Raw genomic sequence first — 23,793 nt, 5'->3', positions numbered from 1 at the left:
TGCTTCATTTTGGTGGATTTCTTTTGCTCACCGACACTAAAACAGCCTCCACCGACTGCGTTTCTCCCCCCGGTTAGATTTCTGGGCTTGCGGTCGACCGAGAGGCCCTGCTTTTCTTCCTTCTCTTCATTCTTCTTTATTCTTTCCATCCCCTTCATCATCTCCATCACTTCTTCTCCCTCCGCTGGCTGCAGTTCCTCTCGCTCACCCCTGCAGTGCAACGCCTTTTCCCTCTCCTCTGTTTCGTGGTTTCTCTCCGTCTCCTATTCTCTCCATTACAACATGCACAGGCTGATCCAGATCGCTCTTCTCTGTACGGAGGAGGAGGGGAGTCGCTCTGTAGCTCTCTGAATTCCACCTCACATCTGGAAACCATCTTCTCTCTCTCTCTTCTCTCTTTGGCAATCTCTCGCCCCCTTTCTCTCTCTCTAACTCTCTATGTTGTAATGTAAATAGCCCTGTAATCATACTCCTGCCCTGAGTCTGCCGCACTGGGTGGTGTGTGTGTGTTTGTGTGTGTGTGAGATCTTTAACAGAACACACTCCTCCAACAAGCTAAGATCTCTCCCTCTTTCTCCACATCTCAGGTCCCAGCTGAGGTTTATGGGGCGATAAAAGCAAAACAGCCTTTTTTAACTCTATTTGCTCTCTCTCTCTCTCTCTCTCACACACACACACACACACACACACACACACACACACACACACACACACACACACACACACACACACACACACACACACCTATTCTGTGTGTGTGTTGAAGCAACAGGAGAGACACGAGCAGTTGATTCAAAGGGTTTAAGTGAATGACTACGACCTAATAACCTGTAACTGAAGCTTTTACAGGGTGTCAACAGGCAAATGATGCATCTCATTGCTCCAACTGTGATTGGTCAGCGAGTTTGTCATCGGGTTTGAGCTCGGCTGAAGTCTCACGGTCTGACAGGCTGACAGCAGCCAACTGAACGTGTGTGCTTTCTCCTTTACCTGCAGATGTGGATTTGTTTTATGAGCTGAGTTTGACCTTGCAAATTCATAAACAAGAGTTTGTCAACTTCGTCTGAAAGGCTGCGGGGACAAACAACGGCCGCACAGAATATGAGACACAAGAGACAGCAAAGCAATACGAGATATCACGACCAACACAGCGGGATGTTTTTAGTCTATTCTGTATTGACAGGGTGCAGGGTGTGTACTGTAGAGGGACACCATGATTTTCTCTCCCCTCCTCCACTGTGATCTAACCAATGAAGTCCACTCTGGGTGATTTCTCTGGGTAGAAAACCTTGCTTATTATGTCCTGTAAATAAACAGGTTACTGTTGAGTATTCTCCATACTGTACTTTTGGCCGCAGACAAAGTCCATAAAACAAATAGGGAATAAAATGCTTGAAAACAATAACGAACTAAGCAAAGTGCAAATACCTCATCAGCCTACACTGTCAGCTGGGGCTGCAAGAGAGAGAAACCAGAATATTGGCGGTGATTCACACACACACACACACACACACACACAGAGGAAGCTACAAATTAAAACTTCTGCAAAGCAAAATCCAAAACTCAGTATGAAAGAGGCAGAAGTCACTATCAAAAACGAAACTTCCTCATTAACCAACCGACCTCACACCACAGGTATGGCCACAGTATATGTCAGTCCTTGAACATTATATGTTTCACCACCATGTTTATAACATTACACCACCGGGCTACAGACTGTAGTGTTGTCTGTACTGACTGTTGCAGTGACAGGCCTGGTCAATATTCCCTGCATCAGAAATGCGACATCGGGTGCTTTTTCAGGTTGAGCGCGAGGCAACGTCGTTAAACAGAGGACTAATGTGACCAGAGACATTTACTTTTCCTCACATGACCGAGGTCCAAATTGGCATGTGCAAACACCTACACTTAACGTGTCACCCCATTATTAAAGCATCGCTCCAGGGATTTAGCATTGCTCTCCATAAAGTTGGCGGATTTAGGAGGGACAGATAAAAAAAAAGATCAAAAATCCGTGGAGCAGAGGCCGAGATATCCTGGCTTTTAGTCACTTGTATGGGTCAAGGTCTAGAAACACTTAATCCTACATTTCCCATAATGCAACCAACAACGTGATTGTGTTTGATGCTTTGTGCCAGGTAAATGCCCTCCAGAGCCGAACAAGACATTATCTAACTTCGTCACAGGCTGAGTCGGTGGTGAGAATCTGGTGAAGCGCCCTTCGCTGAGGCTGCACACAATGCAAGAAACCAACCACAAACAAATCCGCGCAGCAGAGGCCACTCAGTCAGACACAGCGACAGCCACACGTCTAATCGTGTAATTATGTATCAGTGAATCATCGTGATAGGATTTCCTCACAGCGAGAGCGGCAAACAGGACGTGTCTGTAAAACCTCAGAGGGTTTGTTCAGTGACCCAGTGACAAATGACCTGATCAGCTCTGTAATCAGGAAGGCTGTGACAGTTGACAGGCCACACACACACACACACACACACACAGAGTGGCATTTTTATCAAGCTTCTCAGTCAGATTACCCACGCTGATGCCCTTAAGCTCATGTATCCTCATCCAGTGTGATAATTCTAACTCGCTTTACTGCAAAAGACTGGTGTAACATCACCGGGGCTGTGGGGGCTTTAAAGGGCACAAACACGCACTGCAATCGCTCTACAGTGCGAGCTTCAGATCAGCAGAGGCCGGATCAATACATCCTCTCATCCCGCCACGCTGACAGGCAACACGATTCTATTCTGAATCACTCAGTGTCTGCGCTCAGGATTACAGTGGTTCCCACTCAGTGAAAGATAGCTGTTTAATCTGGACCGTCCTTGACCTGCCTCTACCAAACACTGAGCTCATACACACACTGTCACAGTGAGGGAGTGTGTGTGTATGATGTCACAGCATTACTCTACGGTGAAGAAGGGCTGACTGTAGAGAATAAGGCAAGAACAACTTAATTCTTTAAAAAGTAAAGAAAGAAAAAAGGGCATCTGCATGAGAGTTCACGGTTGGGCTTTAACGGTAAGCGTTCACTTGGGAGGAAATGCAGATGCAGGCAGTGAGCTGCTGTAGGATAAAATGATGCATTTAAGTACCGCTGTGGATTATAACCAGGGTCCTATTTACAGAGTAGCCAATTTTAAAACACTTCACCTAAAACCTGCTTTTACAACATATTTCAACCTGAAATCTCAATGACTCAAATTCTTAAAGAATGAACAATAACATGTAGCCTGTAATCCGACCTGAACCAGTTCTGTTGCAATTGAATAATGTCATGAAAAAACTGCTTGTCTGTGAGGAGACTTCATTACTTTGCTGGTCTAATTAGCAACAACCAAACTTGCAGTTTTTGATTTGTTTTCATCAGTTTCTGAATAGAGGATCATAGAGGTGCTCTACACGAAACCCTTCAAAACTATCAACTGGACTTCCAAGAACTCTTAAGAACTACTACAGCCCACCTACACGGTCCCGGTGCTGCCAGTGGATCACGATCCAAACTCAAGACACGTTCAACTTAAACCGACGCACAGACAAAGCGCGACACTGTAGCCTATCGAACGCACGTATCGATCAGCAGTCAAACATCATAATCCCCCGCAGCCCAATAACGCATGTCCCCGCAGAGAGCAGGGCTGAAGTTTCCTGACGGTTAGACATCATGAACACTTACTGTGTCTGCTGTAGCTCAAACGGTCTCAGGGTGAAGTCATCCCTCAGAGCCCGAAACCAAGACATCAGTGCTGTTAGCAGACTAATGATTGGATTATTTGTCTCAGTCCTGCCCTGGCGTCCCCTGCTCCACGGTGCTGCCTTCAGGGGCGGCTCGGAATGCACAAGGAATACGAAAAATGAAGGAGAACCGTGACTTGTAGAGCAATACAACGCAAACAACAATTTTAAAAAATTAAAATGCCGTATTGCTAGTCACATTCTAGCGTTAGACTCGCAACATGCAGGGTGTGATAGTCCATTATCTGATTAATTTCAATTGAAAAATATCCATGATTAATAAAACTGTGTAAACTATAATTAAAGCTAGAAATAAATAAGTTCAGGTTTACACTCCACCAGATCCATATTCCCAAAATAGCCTGTTGCAAGAGTTTGTGATCTGAGTACAACATAAAGTGTGTTTTATCTGGTTTGGAATGTGAAATGTAAAATAATTCGGACATCAAGGTTATTTCTGAGCAGGCTGCTGATCAGTTGTGACACTGAATTAATGAAGATTTAATCGATTCATTTGGTAGACTGAGGTATGATGTTTACTTCTGTTGCTTTTTCCCTGCGGGCGAGAGATTCACTATCATTTAAATGATACTGACTCAAATGCATAAACATGGACATGAAGGAACAGAAAAATAGATATAACAGATAAAAAGCAAAACAGAGCAAAAAGTAGACATTTGCCATTTTGATATACATTTAGCTCTCAGTCAAAAACCTAGAAACAAGAACTGCCAATATTTGGAATTTAGCCACAAACCGCCTGTGTGGTTATGAGTCAAAATAATTTTAAAATCTATAAAACCTATACTATAATCTACTCTAATTTTAAATATATACGTCAAATGATCTTATAGGAAACCTGGAACTTCCTGTGATTTTTTTTTAATTGACATAGTGCCTGGATATAATGATCATTCGGGAATAGTTTCCAATTTTACTCTGTCATAGATCTGGGTCCCGATAAATAGTTTACATCTTTACGAGGAACACGCGAAGGCACCTTAAGCACAAAGCGGAGCACCGCCCAACAGACTTCAGATGAGATAAGAAAATAATGTCCGCTGAAAGAAATGTGTACATTAACAAACAAACTAACCGTGTATGAGGTTTGAACATCTGAAGAATTGAAAGAAATACTTTGTCTGTACAGGTAAATGTCCAAACTATTAAAGAAATGCTGCTGTATCACAGTGCATGTGTTTCTTAGACCGCACAGTCTGACAGTGGGACAGTGTTTGTGCATGTAGCTGTGACCTCTGGCAGTGTGGCTATCAATCCAACTAAACATGGTGCTTCACCTCCAAAAGTATGTAAGCTGACTCAGGTTAAATATAGTTTGGTGGAAAATGGCAGTCTTGTGTTTGCATGACCTGTAAAAGTATAGCATCTAACGTAGTATTTTTTTTCTTTCTATACGGGGACAGACAGAAAGCCCATCTCATTACTGAAATCAACAGACTGGAGTTTATTTGTTTTTGCATTAAGAAAGTTTCAGAGTAGACAAAAGTTGGATCCTTTTAGGATTAACGCTGCCATCTAGTGTCGCGGCTGGGTTAACGTCACCACTTACTGTGGCTGAAAGTTGTGAATATGAGCCTCGATATTGCCTCTGTGTTTTAAAGCTGCTATACAAATAAACATCTCTTGCCTTAACTCATGTATAGATCTGATAAAAAAAAACAAAAACTGGCATATCAGGTCAAAACATGAACAGGCTGAGTAAAAAAAAAAGTGTTTAATTCAGTCAGGAACATTCAGCAAACATAAAATACATGAAAACCATTAAAACAGACTGATGGCTGGTTATCTACTGGTTTGATTCCTGTCACATCCACTTCTATCCACTCTCATTTCCTCATTATAAAAGCAGGAATCACATGAAAATAACTATTAAAAAACATGGATTTGGTCTGACACAGCTTGGATGGGAATCCACTGATGGGGGAATAAGTGCATGAGGCACGTTACAGCCTCCCTGCCTCCTTGAACTTTCTGAGCAGTCCGTCGTCTGCCCTCAGGGGGAAGTACAGGGTCCGGGTTTTGTAGTACTGGGGGTCAGACTGGAGGTTCTGGATGACATCCGCGAGGAGGTGGGCCCGCTCCACGCCGCAGCCCGGCGCCTCGTAGCCCAGCTTGGTGAAGTGGACGTGGAGGTGGAAGTATGAGGGCTGGTAGTGCAGGTAGACTCTCAGCTTACTGGCTGGAAGGCTGTAGCGCTGCAGGATGGCCTCCTGTGGCACAACGAAACAGGTACTGTCATCCTTCCTCCAACGACATAATTGGTTGAAGATAATGAATATGATTCTCAAGCTTCACGTTAATGATAGCTGCTGGAAGAAGAGGTCATTTTCTGCTCTTATCTTCTCCAAGACCCCCTGAGGTCACCTTGTACCCTCACCTTTCCTTTCTGGAAGATGTTCTGCAGCAGTGGTAGATGCTCTGATGTCAGATCTCTGAGACTCCTGATGCCTCGCTGATGTGTTATGGCAATCAGGTATAAATCATCAACCTGAAAGAAGAAGACAGATACTGCAAGACTGTGACGTCCAGGGGCCTAAGGATCTCCCACTAACTGTGTTCCTTCTCATTATTTGGATATAAAGGGAAAGCTCAAAGTTTGGGACAGGATCTGTTATCAGATTAAACACTACACTAATGTGCTCAGATTTCGAGCCATCACTTATTGCAGCATGGCATTTTATCAGGTTTTGTGACAGAAACAGACTACAGTAGCAGCAGTCATATATGGCTGCAGTACTAGTTCAACTTAGTGCAGATATCTGCAGGTACAGTCATAAGAAACATAGAAGAAGAATGCTGTTAGTGTCACCCAATTAATCATTGTGTTGCAGCAGCTGGTTATTCAGGCATTGCACAGGAACAGTAAATACACTGTAAAAATATAGGCCTATCAACAGCAAAAATAAACACCACTAATAACAAATACATTTAAAAAGCTATAGCCATGCATATGCACAAGTCATCAGTGGTCCCTGACAACATGTAGAGGGTCTAAAGACGTGTTCTTTGTGTATAATGGATGATCAGCAAGACAACATTCAGCTGCTTAACTTCACGGTTCAGTTTGACATGAAGTTCCTTCTCCCAAAAGTAGAATAAATGTCTGAACTCATATCGCTAACATATATTTAATCTCAAACCATGTCTTTACACTCTCTGTATCTATATATGCCAAAATGTGTGATCTCTCACCTGTTTCTGGTCCCATTTGAAATCTGGGAGGAGGACAAAGCCGACCTCTGGGTCCGGATCTTCATACACTATCCTGTCAGCCTCTGCCTTCTTTTCCAGGATGTTGTGTACCCACTGGGGGGGTGAAAGTGATGTTAAGTTAATCCACAGATAATGTTGCATTATGATTCCAACGCCAAAGTTAACACCGACCTGCACGCTGAAACTCTGCTCCTGAATGTAGGGCAGGGTGATCGACCGATAGTCCCCGTCCGTCTCCTCCACCAGGAAACTCTCCTGACGCTGGTATTTCTTCACATGCTTCTCTGTGGCTGGACACACCACTGTAGTCTTGATCTCTGCAAAACAGAGACACACAGGCTACCTCACCTTCCTCTAGCTGGCCAAAGTGGCTGCTGGAATGTCTGTTTGTTTGTTCAAATGTTAAGTTTGTTTTTTCTGACCGCACCATTGAGATGAGAGGGAGCCTGTAACCGATATGTGCTGTAGATGTCATTCTTCATCTCTAGCTTCAGCCTGGATCCACTGAAAAGCTCAGCCAGGGTGTCCTCTCTGATGGGAGTCTTCTCCAGAATGACCACCGCCTCCTGATCAGCAAGCTGGTGATGACATGTGCAACAGTTTCATATGTGTATGTGCTGATAAGAAGACTGCTTACAAAAAATAGACGCACAACAGTCCTTTCCTCAGCATGTCGTTGCCATATTCTTTCTTACACTAAAGTAAAATCAAGCGGACTATTATTTTGAAATATCTAACCGGAAGTCAATGTTACGTCTTTCCCTCGCAAAACTACTTACACCTCTTTGAAAGATGAGTATAGCAATGAAAACATTACCAATAAAATTCATTGCTCTGAACTCCATACTTCATAACTCGGGTTAGCTCAATACCTTCTAACAGCCAAGTAAAGCTAGCTAACGTTAACTTTACAACCTTACCTTTCCGCGGATGAAAATGTTCTTCTCCCGGGCAGAATCGCTCAAGACGCTGGATGTTTTAAACCCACACAGAATATCTTCAGATTCAGATTCTTTCCCGACTTCTCCTCCACCATTGTCACCGTCAGCTTTCGTCCTTTTGGCTTTCTGAGATACTGTAGTTTCAACAGCGTCGGGTGCACGTTTAACCGCGGTGTCTGCCATGTTCAGTGTTGCTGTGTTTGTGGCCGAAGATCGTCTATGTCGGAGAGGATAACTCGCTCAACAACAACCTCAAATCTACTCAGCAAACGAAAAGCTGGAGCCTCCTGTGCTGTAATAGAGTGTGTGAAGACTCTTAAGGTTTTGCCCACTGTGACTCCTAGAGTTCATTGTTGTTTACTCCAAGTTTAGTTCTTTAAACTAATGTTCCTTTAATAAACTCTTCTTGTCCTGTAATAAGGGACAAACTAGGATTTATCAACTTGGTGCAGAGTAAGACCTCGCTTCATCTACCAACTCTCTCGCTACAGGAGTGTGTCAAGCGAGACTAAATAAGCCATATAGCCTCCGTTAAATCTTTTTTTAAAGCCATATAATCTGTTCTGTAACTCATTTATTGGTGGCCTTTTTACTCTCTAGCAGTGGGTGCAGAAATAATTTCAAATATCGTGTCATTGCTCTGGCGTTATGTACAAATTAAGTTAAATGCAAGATACAAGCCAAATTAACAACAATGGTAGAGCTGAAATGCAGGAATACATGGATGTCGTTTCCTTTCTCTTTGTTTCTTTTCAACATTATGAACATATTGTAAATTAATGTCTGTGTCCATACAACGCTTTGAGAATACTGCACAGATTTATGCCAACAGCTCTCTGGACTTAAAAATCAGTCAAAAGTCACTGGTTTATTGGTGGTAGTGGAAAGGCTCCGTGGTCACTTCTGTGGCGGTGTCAAAATGATTGACACATCATTTAACTAATATGATTAGCGTTTCGGGGCGGGGCGACTACTGAGTAGACCAATGACAACATTTCTCGGGCGACGCGATAATCAGGAAGTTATTTAAAGACGACACCGACACGCTCGTTTGTTGTGACTGGGAAGTCGCCTAAAAGAATAGGGGGGATGCGAGGTTAATTTTAAAGTAGTCTTTCTCTGAAGAGTAACGTTAGTCTTCTACAAACCAAAATGTTCGCCGGTGTCCGAGTATCGCTTCTCCTCCTGGTTCTTCACACACTAGCTCTTGCTGTTGTAGCAAGAAGAGGTAGAGTTCTTTTACTTTGCAAATACTAAATAAATATCCAGCAAAACTCGTGAAAATGTCATTATATGTGAAGTCTACACGACCATTATAATAAACAGACTGGTTGTCGTTTTATCTTTTTGACTTGTTATTTGACGGTTTTGTGTTGGGATGTCAGTTTGCCTGAGCGGTAAATCTCAGTAACTAGCTAACATTAGCGGTTAATGAATGCTAATCATTATGTTTGCTTAGTGAATGTAGTTGCTGTGATCTGACGTTAATTTAATTTACTCACTGAATGGTGCTTTGTAGGATTTACTTGGAGGCTTATTGTGTTAAGTTCAGTACACACTGCACTTGTTCGTGTGTTTATATGTTCATCTGCAGCTAGTTTTTGTCTAAGTTTTCTAGAATAATTTTACAACTGGGCTCAGGAGGTAGAGCAGGCCGTCCACCAATCTGTAGGTCAGTGGTTCGATCCCCGGCTCCTACAGTCCACATTTCCAAGTGTCTTTGGGCGAGATACTGAGCCCCTATTAGCTCCCTGTGTGTGTGTGTTGTTAAGTGCTTTTTCTAGTTTGTAGAAAAGAAAAGCTCTATATAAATCCAGTCCATTTACCATCACCTGCTATTGAGCTTTTCTTGGCAGCAATCTGGAAACTATACCTGAACTCATTACTTAGGTTTATTCAAGAGGCATTCAGCAGTGAAAAACATGAAGTAACTGTGGCTGTGTTTGCTTTCAGGAAGGAAAAATGTCCTTTTCATCATGGCAGATGATTTGCGGACATCACTGGGCTGCTACGGGGACCCTGTGGTAAAATCCCCAAACATTGACCAACTGGCATCCAAAAGTCAAGTTTTTCTCAATGCATATGCACAGGTCCGTTGGTGTTGTATGTGCTTCCTGTCTGAAATTGTCAAAGAAGTTCAGTCTACATGGATATGAATCTAGTTGGATCATAAAGAAATGTTTGAAAGTGTATTTTCCTCTCTCAGCAAGCTGTGTGTGCTCCCAGTCGTACATCCATGCTAACCAGTCGCAGACCAGACACGACCAGGCTCTATGACTTCAATTCCTACTGGAGAGTCCATTCTGGAAACTACACGACCATGCCCCAGTACTTTAAATCTAGGGGGTATTTCACCATGTCTGTGGGCAAGGTGTTTCATCCAGGTGAGATTATTAACATACACTTTGAATACAAATCTAGGTAGAGGGATAAAACGTGTTTTTCACCAGCAGGGTATGCTGACACAGTAGCACATTTAGGAAGGAATAGAAAATGTTTACCAAATTGTTTCCTCTGAAACTGCAGTGAGAACCACAGATTTACTGCTGATGAGCCTGAACTGCTTTTTTGAGAAGAACCCGATCTGCATGAAGCTGTTGTTTACTTAGAAAAGTCTTGACATTTTTGTGTCCATCCAGCTGTATAGTAGTAACAACGGTTGTGTTGTATTTTCTTTCTTTAGGTATTCCCTCTAACCACACTGATGACTACCCCTACAGCTGGTCCATCCCTGCCTACCACCCGGCTTCGCTTAGATATGAGAAAGAAAAGGTATGAATAGGAAACAGTATTTCCTACATACTTACAATGTAAAGTCAGTTATGTGTCTGACTGTATACACATAAGAAAAGCGAATGTAGCTTGGGGTGACACCACACCACTCCTTACCTCTACAGCTCGGCTGGGCTTTATAAACACATTAACTCTTCCCACATGCAGTTTTATTTATTTATTTTCAGCCAAAAGTATTTCTTTAAACATACAACACAGGTATCTGAGTAAGTATTTTTAGCATAACTGGTAGTTGTTTTAGAATCAGCACATTAAGAAATAGTTGCATTTGAAAACAGAATGCAGAAGAATCGTTTTCAGTTCATCAAGGCCTAACTTCTAAATTTTGTTACTTGTTTGTAAGAAGCCAAATGGCCTTGTTTCTCTTAACATCTCTCAAATATTTGCTAAATATGATCCAGCTGAGCTTCTTAGCAGATCTGAAAATTAATTGACCGTTATTCTTTTTAATGGTCATAATAAAAGCAGCCCTAGCACTATCATCAGGCGTCAGCCATTATTTTCCCATGGAGAACGTAATGATGCTGAGCCTCTCTGCAGTGCTTCTTTGGGTGTTGTACATGTTACACTTGAGAGCTACAAATGATTTCAGTATTACTCCTGTGCACTGCACACCTTTAGGAGCAAAGATGTCCAGTGCACCTTCAGCACAGAGTTGCTTCATAAAACACTTTGCAAGCATTTCTAATTTCTCCAAAGTCCTTCATAGACTTAATGAATCTTATATTTACCTTTCAGTTGTTTGTATTTATCTTTAATACAGTGGCCGGGTCTAATTTTTACAGTGCATATAGATTAGTCCTTTCGACGTCTTAAGGAGAAAATCAGGGCCCCTCTCACTCAGCAGGAGAGTTTCTACCTCTTGGCTCAATCAGGATCAATGTTGGCATCGTCCAGATCAACAGGTGTAACGGCAGCTGCAGCACCATCATTTGAATAAGTGGTGGTTGCAGCTTAGCCAGCCGAGCCAGCGCCATCAGTTGAGCCAGAGGCAGCTGAAGCTGTCATCATTGGTAAAACCATCAATTTTCATGGTCTGCATGGTGGAGAGGGGGCTGTCATGCTATAGAGGTTGTAAAGCCCTCAAGCCAAGTTTATGATATTGAGCTATATAAACAAAATTTGATTTGACTTGACAATTGGTAAAACAAGCTGTGTCTGAATTGCCTTTACTGAATGTAGCTGCAGCAGTGTGTGGGTTTTCATGACTGGGAGAAGCAGTGTCCTCTACTCCATCATGTAAATCAGTGGCTGCTGAATGTTCATCATTATACAAATAGTAACTGCTGCTGTCTCGGTTAATTCCAGTAAAAGAGACACCAGCATAGCTATAACAGTAAATGTATGAGCCTCCATCAGAGAAGTCAGTGGTGGATGGCTGAATGTCATCTTCATCAGTGGGCCTCCCAGGTGGCTCTCTCCTTAAGCAAGCCCTAAGAGCTGCTTAGAGGATCATGATGGTATCCTGTACGGTCTCTGCCTTCACAGCTGCAACAATTTGTGCTTGAGACTCCGTCACTTGAGTCAGCTGGCCCTCTGTCAGGTTCAGAGTCGCTGAAAGCATCATCAGATTTGTCTGAATCATCATTAGACAACCTTGAACTCAAAGGCGGCATCTGCAGAAGAACTAGTGTGTCCTCTTTCCAGAGATCCATTGTAATGAAGTTGTGTTTTAGGGCTTTCCCAGGTGTGATTGTCCCCTCAGCTCAGCAGATTCTGCAAACATTTTCACAGGAGTAAAAGTACCGTCCTGTCTCTACATTCAACATCGTCATCTTCCTCAGCATCGCCCTCTACTGGTTTATCCAAATTTCTGTCTGACAGCATGATTGAAATCCTTACAGAGACAGACCTTTTTGTTAAAGAGTAATGTCCTTTTTGCTTAACCAGAAACAGCCATTATATTGCTCTCCTGACAGCCACCAGACTCCATTGAGTAAAACAGGACTTTTACCTCAAGATTATTGTAAAACACACTTCATTCAAACTCAACAGAAACCAAAATAAACAACAAAATCATCTTTGTTAGTCTTTCCACTCAATGTGTCTGCCAGAGAACAAAATACAAAAAAAAAAAAAAGATATGAACTTGCAGATTCCTCTGGCTCCCAGTCGAGGTGGACCCTTCCTCCCTGGTGAGATATTGCCAGATGCTCTTCCTGGTGTTCAGAAAGTGGTCTCCTGGCTGACTGAGCAGATGGCAAGCAGCTGTCATCATGTGGTATATACATTTTCCAGGGAGGTGTGATATATACAGGTGTGACATGACACATCCCAGGCCCCACATGTTGATCACATGTTGAGCTTGCATGCATCTATAGTCAATTAATTTCACCTTGAAGACAGGTCGTGGAACTTGAAATTTGCCATGAATTTTTTTACTTCTGTCAAAGTTTTTCTTCTGGGGGTCAAGGGCCAGATACTATCCAAGTTGAGTAGGTCTACGTCTTGAACGTTACCCAAATTAACTGGCCAGATTCTGTCTGTAAGTCTTAATATGTGGGGTTGTCATTATGACAATATTCTGACACGTTTTCTCACTTTTGGTCATGTTGTGGCAGGCAGAGAAAAACTATGAAATGAAATCAACTGAAATTGAAATTCGGGGATTAGGTAGTTTTGTTTCTGCCTGTCAGTGAATGTACCATGCAGTGACCACTAACTTTGAAATGATTTCTCCTCCTCTTATTTTTGTTGACACATATCTGAGCAGTCACCAAATCATCCTGTAGTTTTCATGTGTGAATGTAAACAGCTGTGTAAACTCAATTTAAAAACTTACATGCGGCATCATTTTGCCACATAGAAACCCTGAAATGTGTTACCTCAGCAGGAACTGTACAGAAATGTGACTTTTGATCATTTTAATAATAACCTTGTTTCAGATGTGTAAAGGAGAGGATGGCAAGCTCCATGCCAACTTGCTGTGTGCAGTGAACGTGACAGAGCAGCCTGGGGGAACCCTCCCTGACATGGAGAGCACAGACGAGGCGGTGAGGTTACTGAAGAGTCGGGCCAACGATGACGTCCCTTTCTTCTTGGCTGTGGGCTTTCACAAACCACACATACCCTTCAGGATACCACAGGTACACGACTCAATATCAACACCAGTAGACCCTCTGTACACTGCTTGAGATGTAGTGTATGTAATGGGGAGATAAAAGTCAACGCAGTTATACTGTGGAAGCCAGTATTGCTGTTAGCTGCAGGCTGTCTCAGGCTTCATCCCAGTCAGAGTTAATGCTGGTAGGTTTCATAGTGACTACTTGATCCACCAAATAGCCTCAAATGATGGAACCAAGTACATGACTCAAATATGGATTCATTTCTACACATCTGCATAAGAAAATGTGAATGAATGCTTGTTTCCATCCACTACCTTATATGACTGTAAGGAATTTGCTCAAGATGAGCAGCTGATGGCGGCAGTTCCGCAGTTGGGTGCGATTATGCCATTGCAGGAGAAAAGTGTGCAACAACATGACAGAATTAAATGAGTGCCAGTCAAACCTCAAAGTGTAACAAACAATGTAGAAAACCCAACAGACAAATGGAATTTCTGTTGGTTTCATGTATTGATTTGGTTCCAGTCTAATCACTCCACACAGATCTGATGTCAGTTTTCATCTGTTCAGTGGAGCAGAGGCTTCAGTGGACGTTTAAGTCACATGCTGTGTGTGTTTCCATCGCACTTTGTCACATTTTGCTTCTATCGATACACAACGATTTTGGTAAACTTTGAATGTTGAACACACAACATATGTTTTTACATTGTAGATTTCTCCAAGGAACCACTGTTTGCCTTGACAGTTTTTCACATTATTGGCATTGTCTTACCCAGCTTCATGAGGTCACCACCTGGAATAGATTTTGATGAACAGGCGTGCCTTGTCAGCAGTTAATTAGTGGAATTTCTTACCTTAATGCGTTTGAGACCATCAGCTGTTGTGCCGAGTTACCGTTTACAGATTATGGCAAAAACCGCTCAACTAAGTAAAGGGAGACGACAGTCCATCAAGCCAGTCAGCCAGAAACAAAGTCAATCCAGGAAATTTAAAGAATGTTGTATCTTCAAGTGCAATCACAAAAACCATCAAACCTCATGATGAAACTGGCTCTCATGAGGACTGCGCCAGGAAAGAAAGACCAGAGTTACCTCTGCTGCAGAGGAGACGTTCATTACACTGAGCAGCCTCTGTAATAGCCAGTTAACAGCACCTCAGACTAGAGCCCTCAGAATGCTTCAGAGTTCAAGCAGCAGACACATCTCAACATCAACTGCTGGGAGGAGGCTGTGAATCAGGAAGAGAATGACTGAGGCCAAGAAACACAAGGAGTCGACATTAGACTGATGAGACCAAATGTGAGATTTTCACATGTGTATTTGTGAGAAGCAGAGAAGGTGAACTGATTGCATCTGCACATGTGGTTCCACAGTGAAGCACGGAGGAGGAGGAGGTGTGATGGTGTGTGGGGGCGATTGATTGCCTCATGAAGCTGGCTGGGAGAATGCCAGCTGTGTGCTTTTGCTTTGTGCATCCTTTTTTCTTTACCACATAATTACATATGTGTTATTTCATAGTTTTGAAGTCCTCATTATTAATCTACCATGTAGAAAGTGATAATTAAAAAAAAAACAAAGCACTGAATGAGACGGTGTGTCCAAACTTTGGACTGATCGTGTATAAAAATAAAACCAACTAAAACATTTTTCCTAAGGCTTCCTTAACGTTTTATAATATTTATCTCCTATATATTTAGCTCGACATTATGAAACTGTCTCCGTTTAGTGGACAAATTATGTCATTCAGTTTCTAGATGACCTTTGGCATTCCTGTACTAACCTTTCTAAACTGTCTGCAAACACCATAACTCTCATTGGTAACTGGATAAAACTATTCTTCTGGTGGAATTTCTGTAATGCTCATTCATGAAGACAATCATTCACTCACTGGGATGCATTATACAATTCCCTTAGTCTGCAGTCCCTAAATGAATAGCTACTTACTGGCACAAATGAAGCTGAGTATGTGGAATGGAAAAGTGAAAGTCAGTGTTGCTGTGGACTCTTGGACAGAAACAGAACCATGATTTTCGGACTGAGGACTGAGCAAATAATCCCAGAAAATGAAAATGAGTGGCGGTGTTGACATTGAGGAAAGAGGATGTGGGGAGCAGAGCATAAGAGGAATGTGTGAGGAAGAAGTGCCATAAAGTGGCATTGTTTGTTCCGTTTATCGCTCAGGCGTGACTCAAAGTTCCTGCAGAATTCGGCAGCCTCTGAGCCTGCAGACAGCGATAGCACTGATGTTTTAAAAATACAATGTTTTTATGAGGAGAAAGTCCAAAGTTGCAGCCATGAAGCAGCTCGTTTTGATGTGGGGCTGCGCGTGTAAAAGCCAGGGAATAGAATAAAAAAAGCAACCTCTGAAAGCGAGAATTGGGAGAAACTGTATGTGAAGTGAATTTAATGAGGGCTGATCTAGATATATGAGAGACGCAATTCGGCATGAAGGAGGAAGAGAGCATGATGAAGTGGAAGTTGAATGAGAGCGGAGACGGACCGAACGGAGACAAATGTCAGCATGCCGACGAGGTTTCCCACAAAGTGGAAGTTGAGAGATGAAAAGAGGGAAAAGGTCAAGCCAACTCTCTCTGTCGGCATGTGATGTGTATGCTACACGTGATTTACCCCGTATCGCCTGGACACCTACAGCCGTCTCTGCCAGATTAAAAACTCCAAGCACAAAGTGCAGCTTCTGGAATGATGAAAGTCAATGAAGCTAAAATTATCTGAGAACATTTGCAATACTTGAGGCTCAGAGGAGTCAGAGTCCTTTTAAAAAGTCTTTAACTTACATGTTTTTGTTTAAGGTTAGAGGGTTCCTGTATACTGTAAATGGCAACAATCACCAGGGCTGTAATTTAGTTCAAAAGAGAGCGCCAGGTAAATGCTGATTTATGCTGTATCTTGCTAATTGGAAGTAACAACCATTTAATATCTTAGTAATAATATATTTGTAGTTAGAGCAATACTTGAGTAATGTGGGATCATATTTTGATGACGGAGAGTAACCAGAAAAATAACAGTTTCTCTTTAACTAACATTGTCTTCCCTCCAAACCTTCAGCTTGTGTGTTAAAGTAACGCCTGAAATAATTGAACTTGAAATAATATGAAGTCAGAGGCCACAGCAATCCCAGCAATAATAATAAGAAAGTATCTGATTCTGAATGATTTAGAATAAATATTTGGATGTAAGAGTTTCTTTTTTGTCACAACTCAAATGCACCTGTTCAACAACATTCAGTATAAATATATATAAGATATATAATATACCAATAAACATGTACATTACAGGAGTACCTGAGGCTATATCCCATAGACCAAATGACTCTAGCTCCTGACCCCAATGTCCCTAAACTCCTTCCACCTGTTGCCTACAACCCCTGGATGGACGTGAGGAGGAGGGAAGACGTCCAAAAGCTCAACGTTAGTTTCCCATATGGACCAATTCCTAAAGACTTTCAGGTATGAACTGGCTGCTGGCAACACTTTTAAACCATTTCTGATTTGGTTCCCTGCCTGAAACACACACTAACACACTTTTTTCTGCATCGTGTCTTGCAGCTGCGCATCCGTCAGCATTATTACGCTGCTGTGTCTTACATGGACAGTCAGGTTGGGCGGCTGCTCAGTGCTCTTGATGAGCTGGGGCTGGCTGAGAGCACTATGGTGGTGTTCAGCTCAGATCATGGTTAGTAGACACCTGCTTGGGAACTGAACTGGGAATGACTCATTATATTATGTGTTTGATTTTGAGTTAAACGCTGACATGACTGCTTCCTTTCAGATATTTAGTAAAATGAATGACTGTTTTTTAAGTAAACATTGCAGACGTGTGGTAGTTCTGCTGCTCTTTCACCACCAGATGGCAGTGTTGTAACAGAATATTGTGCTTTTACCTCCCTCCATAGTTTTGCTGTACTTTTTGCATTGCTTCCTTATTTTTTATTTTTAAAAATTTGTGACTTGGAACCTTAATTTCTTTTAATGTTCCTCCTTCAGGTGAGGAAGCTGAGTGAATCCTATCTATGACTGTTTGATATGTACCCAGTAAAGCTCAGTCAAATGCCATCATTTTCAATATAAGGTGACTGGGAAAAACCTTTGTGTATCTGAAGTGTTATTTGTATGATGCAGATTTGTTGTTTTGATTCCCTTTATTTCTTCAACCCGCCTCAGTCTTTTAAACTACTGTCTTTCATTATCTCTCCCTTTCTCCCTCCTGTTGCAGGTTGGTCGTTAGGAGAACACGGTGAATGGGCTAAATATTCTAATTTTGATGTGGCAACACGCGTCCCTCTTATCTTCTATGTTCCTGGCGTCACCACAAACCATGATTGGTTGGGAGGGATTACCTTTCCCTTTATTGATGTCCTCACCAAAGCGGAGCACAGCTTTAAGAGTAAGGCCCATTTACTGATGACAAATTACTGTTGATTAACATGAAACATGTGCAGTTCTTTTCAGCACTTAAAAGCACCATACATATAAGTCACAAAAGGGAGCTCAAGTTTGATTTAGAATCTTTGGTCCTAGTTGCTCATGTAAACCTTGTTGAAACATGTATTATTATGCCAACTTGACTTTCATAAGGTCTTTGATATACATGGAGGGCTCCCACAAGCATTAGGACAGGGAAGCACTTTGATATTTCGCCTCGGACAGTTTTGACTTCAAGTGCAAATGGTGCAATGATGATGAAATTTAACAGCAGGGCGTCTAGTAAGCTTTAGTGGATATCATGACTATTTTGCTGTCAGCGGCTGTGTAAGACTTCTCTAATTGGCTGACCCCTCTCACTTCCAGATGACAAAGTAATAAGAAACGTGGTGGAGCTGGTGGATGTTTTTCCCACCGTCTCCTACCTGGCTGGCCTCAGAGCACCTGAACCTTGTCCTGATGTTTCTTTCCAGGTATGAATGGATGAAAACTGGATCCATTTATTGAATCTAGTGGTTTTCACTGACTTCAACTATGTTTATACTTAAGACTAGATTTTTTTGTTTAACCAAAAAGCAGCTTCAGACTGCTTATTTGATTTCCTTTGCTAACAAGTTTACAAGTTTAGTACTGCAGATAATGTTCTTGGAATGAGTCTGCTAACATTAGCACATCAACATTGTTATTGTGAGTATGTTAGCATTTAGCATTTGGCTGTGAATGCAGCCTCACAGAGCAGCTAAGGCTGTAGTCTCTCATTCTTGTATTCAGTCATTAAAGGCAATGAGTAACAGTGAAGCAAAGCTTTTTATTTAAAGCTTTGAAAAAGTGGGATTCAAATGAAGCTCAGAATCTAATTCCGTGTCTGTTACATGGCCTGACCTTTTTGAACCTCTGTCATCGACTTCCTTTGGTCTTTAGTTTTAACTGTGTTTTCCTGTCATTTCCTGTATTTCACATTACATTGTCATTTTCAACAAATTGCACCACAAGAGCAGATCTGAGACCTTTCATGCACCTTGGAACAGTTGGTGCAAATGACGTTCTACTGACATTACCAAACAAAACGAATGCAGAAGTAAACGCTCCATAAACAGGCCCAAACACGTCTGATCTGAATGTGACCTAACTGACTGTGACATTTATTTCCTGTCCTCTTTGGTCTGCTCTCTGGCTTTCAGGTGGAGTTGTGTACAGAAGGAGACAACCTGGCCTACACCTTCCGACACAGAGAAAGAGGGGAGGATGAGGAGGCCATATCTTTCAGCCAGTACCCTCGACCTGCTGATACACCACTGGTACCGCAGACTGTGTTTAGAAAAGCCAATTAAAAAGCTCCCATTAACCGTCTGACATGTTAAATCATCATTTACATTCACATTTCTATCAGTCAGCAAGCAAGCAGGCGTGTTTTTAATGAATATGTTACACAGTTACTTTTAATGGATTTTGAAGTTGTATTTAAAGTGTCAAAATGAGCAAAGCTCATGAAGACCGGCAGTTCCCATGACGCTCTTTGACCCCTCTGCATTGTGTGCTCGCTTCCACCGGAGCCGCTAGCTGCTAGCACAAGCTCTTTGAATGAACGCGTCCAGATGAGTGCTGCACCTGCTGTAGATTAATGTCTGTATGGAACAGTTTGGCAGCCTGACGTTAGCGCCGGCTCATCTCGCAGGATGAGTTCGCAGCTGTAGATTTGACAGCACTTCAGAAAAGTTAGTGCAGTTTTAAGATGCCTTTGATTGTTCTTCTTATAGGGGAACTCTGACCTCCCTGACCTTAAAGACATCAAGGTCATGGGGTACTCTCTCCGCTCCTGGGACTACAGATACACTCTCTGGCTTGGATTCAACCCTGAAACATTTCAGGTGGGTGCGTCACATAAATGCAAAGCATGAAAGCCACCTCTTATTGTCTCTTTTTTTATTCTTTATGTCTGTCTGTCATCCATCTGTCTCTCCATCCAGGTGAATGTGTCTGATGTCCATGCTGGAGAGTTGTATATGTTAGCGGGCGACCCCGGGCAGGACAAGAACATCTATAGCGACTCTGACCACAGTGTGATAATGAGAAAGATGGCCAGCCTGCCGCACGTGAGTTTGACTTCATTTTAGAAGTGTGCCCATTTTCCACTCATTGATTCATTTACTTGTTTACTTCTTGTGGTTGTTGTCCAGACTGTGAGTCTGCAGATGAGAATGAGGCTGCAGCTCCTCTACCTCACAGCAGGGATGAAGACAAGTAGAGGGAAGGCGTTATGACGAAAATAAAACACAACAGATGGACGGACGGAGACGAGTACAAAGGGAAGATGGATGGATGAAAAACTTCACCTAGAAAGGGAGGAATGCCTTGAATATTTCTTTTAATATAAACCATGCTTGATTCAGTGTTCTGGGGTATTGCTATTAATCTTTCAGGCTCAGTTGTTCAGGCTAATGTTCCTTGTTAAGAACTCATTGGCAGGCAGATCTGGTTTCAACATCAGTAAAGTGAATAAGAAAGCGTTTGTGCTGTTTCTACAAAGACGTTCACCCTTTAAAGGAGTTTGTCAAAAACAAACTAAAATTAAACAAAGAGAAGCATCTGTATCTGCACAGAAGCTTCTCACAGGTTTGTCTTCCTGCAGCTAAACGCAGCTTCCTCTGGCCTCTTCACACCTGCCAGTGACGTCTGTGTAAACCTGATCATTCGGCTGCGAGAAGGATGTGTCATTCTAATTTTACATCACTTCAATTTTAGCAGCCAGTCGACAGATTTCTGATTATTCACAGCAGATAAAAGGAAGAGTCTGACGTGTTGGCAGCCACACTAGCTTTTTCCCCCTGCTTCCAGTCTTTATGCTATGCTAAGCTAAGCTAATAGCCAGTGGCTCAAATTTAGCATAAAGACATGAGAATTCGGTAAAGCTTCTATCATGTGTGCAGATTCAGACTGCACACACACCTGAGCAGCTGAACCATCACCCCTTCTTTTTTTTTTTTTCAAGACAACTCTATCAGGAAGCTGAATTGAGTGTGTGATTGACACGTCTGATTCGCTGTGACAGCACTGCCTACTCCATGAAAATGATTACATCACACTTTACAAGCCGTTACCTGCCAAGAAATCTTTTCATCCGAAGGAATATTGAGAAAACCTGAAGAATTAGCTCTTTTGATTAATGGCGACACCGGTTTCTCTTTTTGGAACAAGTGCTCTTGAGTGTACTATTGATCATCCCGTCTGCTTCAGGTGGCGTCTCTGTGCTTTCAAGTACAACAGCTGAAAGGGAATTACACAGTTTTGTACTGTAGTGTTAAACAATATGACATTTCTATTTGCACTTGATGTCACTTGCAGCTATTTGCCTCCCTCCTTGTAAACAGTCAGTTCAGATCAATTTGTGAACCCAAAATGAAGTGAGTAAAAGCCACCCGTAATTCAATGCAAATGAAACAGAGTGTAGCTACGTTTTACTGCTGTTCCACTGCATGAACATTTTGTGCTGTGGCAATTTAGAAGAAAGCAATTACAGCTCGAATTCCAGGTCCAACAATGAAGCCAGTACTGCCTACAATAAAAGTTGACAGACCAAATCCCCCCATGGTAATGGGATGCAGATGAATCATGTAATCAGTGTGGTTCCATCATGTGTCAGGATGTTGACGACTTCTCAAGAAGTCGCCCCATTTTTTGTGTGTATTTCTTCCCGCGTTGACCTCATTGCATTCGTGATGGTTTATTTAGTTTTTACTGTGCATCCTGGAACATATTGAACGTCTTAAACATCGGATATAACCAGTAACATAACGAGTCCACACAGATACTGACAATGCAAAGATCAGCTTATCATTGAGTTTGGCTGCGTTAGAGCAGCCTCGAGAAGACGAAGCTTCAGAAGGGAAAATAAAAAATAAATGCTGCAGAAATAATTCAAATCTCAAGCTTGGCAAGGACACGCTGTTAATATATTTATGTCTGTTTCGATTGGTTTGTGAGAGAAAAAAAATCAAGTATTTTTGCAGCAAAAGTTGACTTTGTGCTTTTTAGTAACTTATAATCACAACCTCCAGTGTGTTTGTGCCCGTATTCCTGTGTGTCCTGCAGAAACACTGCACACTTTGCTGCCTGTCCACACACACACACACACACACACACACACACACACACACACACACACTCACACACTGTGTTGTAAGTCATTTTCTGCTCACCCACAGCAGGCGTGTAAAGCTGCAGAGTAGTGAGAGAGCTCCTCGGGGACCTCTCCAGTCTATTCTGTGTTTTCTCTCCTTTCTGCCTCCTCTGGAGCAGAGAATGCGTACAGCTGCTCTCTGACGCTGGAAGAATTTGGACCTGGCTGAACATTTCCTAATTTGTGCATGATTCCACAGTCAGTCAATCTGTCTGGGCAACACAAATGGTTAAAAGCCTTGTAATTGCATTTTGAAATATAGTATGAATTCAGTCTCATGCCTTTTGAGTTTTTTTTCTATTTTTTTTTTTACTATTTTTCAATTTCTGTGCAATCGTGCAGAACCGTGTGTTGAACTCGGCATGAAGTGAAGGCTTATGCTACAAATGAAAAGTCAAAAAATTCCCAAAGACCAGGGAGGCACTTGACATCTCTCCCCTGCCAATTTCACCTCTTCCAATCACTTCTTCCCTTCTTTTCCCTCCATTCGCCCCCCCCCCCCCCCCCCCCCCCCTTCTCATCCTTTGAACACATCAGCATTCATATTTACCTCACATGTTGCAGTTCTACGTTTCTTTCTGGGCTCTTTGTAACTTTATCTTTGATAAATACATGTTTGACATTAAAATGATTTTGTTGGCCACAACACTGATATATCACCTGGAGCAGTGTTTTCATGTTTGGTCCCTGTTTTGTCAGCACAGTATACGCCTGTCCTCAGTATCATGCTGTTGAGCTGTGGCTGAGGGGCTGGCTGCAGCTCTGAAGGTGGAGCGGGGTCGTCTACTGATTCAAGCCTTCCCGGTTTGATCCCCACCCTTCTCCCGTCTCCTGGGGCTGCACGAGCTAGCGTATTCCTAATTGCCGGTCCCAAGCCCAGATAAATGAGGGTGGGGGGGACATCCAGCGTAAAAAGCTTATGCCAAATCAAATCATGCAGATTTCCATGCTGGGTTGAGCGGGGGCCCGGTCTGCCAGAGAGCAGATGATCCGCTGTGGCGACCCCCAATGGGGAGCAGCTGAAAGAAGAAGAAGAAGAGGCGTTTCATGCTATTCTGCTAATGTTCAGTGGTGGAAGAAGTATTCAGATCCTCTACTTCAGGATTTAAGTACTGTGAAAATACTACAAAAAGTCCTGCATTCAAATCTTACTAAAGTAAAAGTATTCTAGTGTTCACCAGTAAAATTTACTCAGCTATCAAAAGTAAAAGTACTGCAACTGTTACTACTGTAATTCTCCTGAAAAATGTCAGTTTCACTATTAAATCTTATAATTATTATTATATATTTGGATTCATATTGTTGGTCCATGAATGTTTATTTTGCATTTTACTGCTGTGGATGTTTCAGGTTGCACTAATTTTTGCTACTTTACGTACTGTCGAGTAGTTTCATATACAG

The 23,793-nt window shown here is 42.3% G+C and overlaps 3 protein-coding genes across 3 annotated transcripts in view; 1 reads left to right on the top strand and 2 right to left on the bottom strand.

Moving 5' to 3' along the window:
• Positions 1-3,794, bottom strand: part of zgc:66433 (uncharacterized protein LOC321250 homolog) — a 43,931-nt gene extending 40,137 nt beyond the window's left edge. The window contains exon 1 of the mRNA XM_041944705.1: positions 3,683-3,794. Within this exon, the coding sequence (XP_041800639.1) occupies positions 3,683-3,747 (65 nt within the window). The 5' untranslated portion in view covers positions 3,748-3,794. The remainder of the gene's footprint in view (positions 1-3,682) is intronic.
• A 1,421-nt stretch (positions 3,795-5,215) lies between these two features.
• Positions 5,216-8,136, bottom strand: dcps (decapping enzyme, scavenger). Its single transcript, XM_041944494.1, has 6 exons — positions 7,896-8,136; positions 7,403-7,553; positions 7,147-7,292; positions 6,955-7,068; positions 6,140-6,250; positions 5,216-5,972 (listed from the first exon to the last, which is right to left on the bottom strand). The coding sequence occupies exons 1-6, from the start codon at positions 8,097-8,099 to the stop codon at positions 5,706-5,708; spliced, it is 993 nt and encodes a 330-aa protein (XP_041800428.1). The 5' UTR covers positions 8,100-8,136; the 3' UTR covers positions 5,216-5,705.
• Positions 8,137-8,935: 799 nt separating this feature from the next.
• Positions 8,936-23,048, top strand: ids (iduronate 2-sulfatase). The gene is made up of 13 exons (XM_041943969.1): positions 8,936-9,144; positions 9,870-10,006; positions 10,123-10,300; positions 10,600-10,688; positions 13,595-13,795; positions 17,070-17,240; positions 17,340-17,466; positions 18,007-18,177; positions 18,582-18,688; positions 19,397-19,513; positions 19,973-20,083; positions 20,183-20,308; positions 20,393-23,048. Exons 1-13 carry the CDS (start codon positions 9,069-9,071, stop codon positions 20,474-20,476), a joined length of 1,695 nt encoding a protein of 564 aa, XP_041799903.1. The 5' UTR covers positions 8,936-9,068; the 3' UTR covers positions 20,477-23,048.
• The last annotated feature ends 745 nt before the right edge of the window (positions 23,049-23,793 follow it).

The sequence above is a fragment of the Chelmon rostratus genome, chromosome 9 (assembly GCF_017976325.1).
Source record: "Chelmon rostratus isolate fCheRos1 chromosome 9, fCheRos1.pri, whole genome shotgun sequence".
NCBI lineage: Eukaryota > Metazoa > Chordata > Actinopteri > Chaetodontiformes > Chaetodontidae > Chelmon > Chelmon rostratus.
This window is presented reverse-complemented; position numbering and strand designations above follow the sequence as displayed.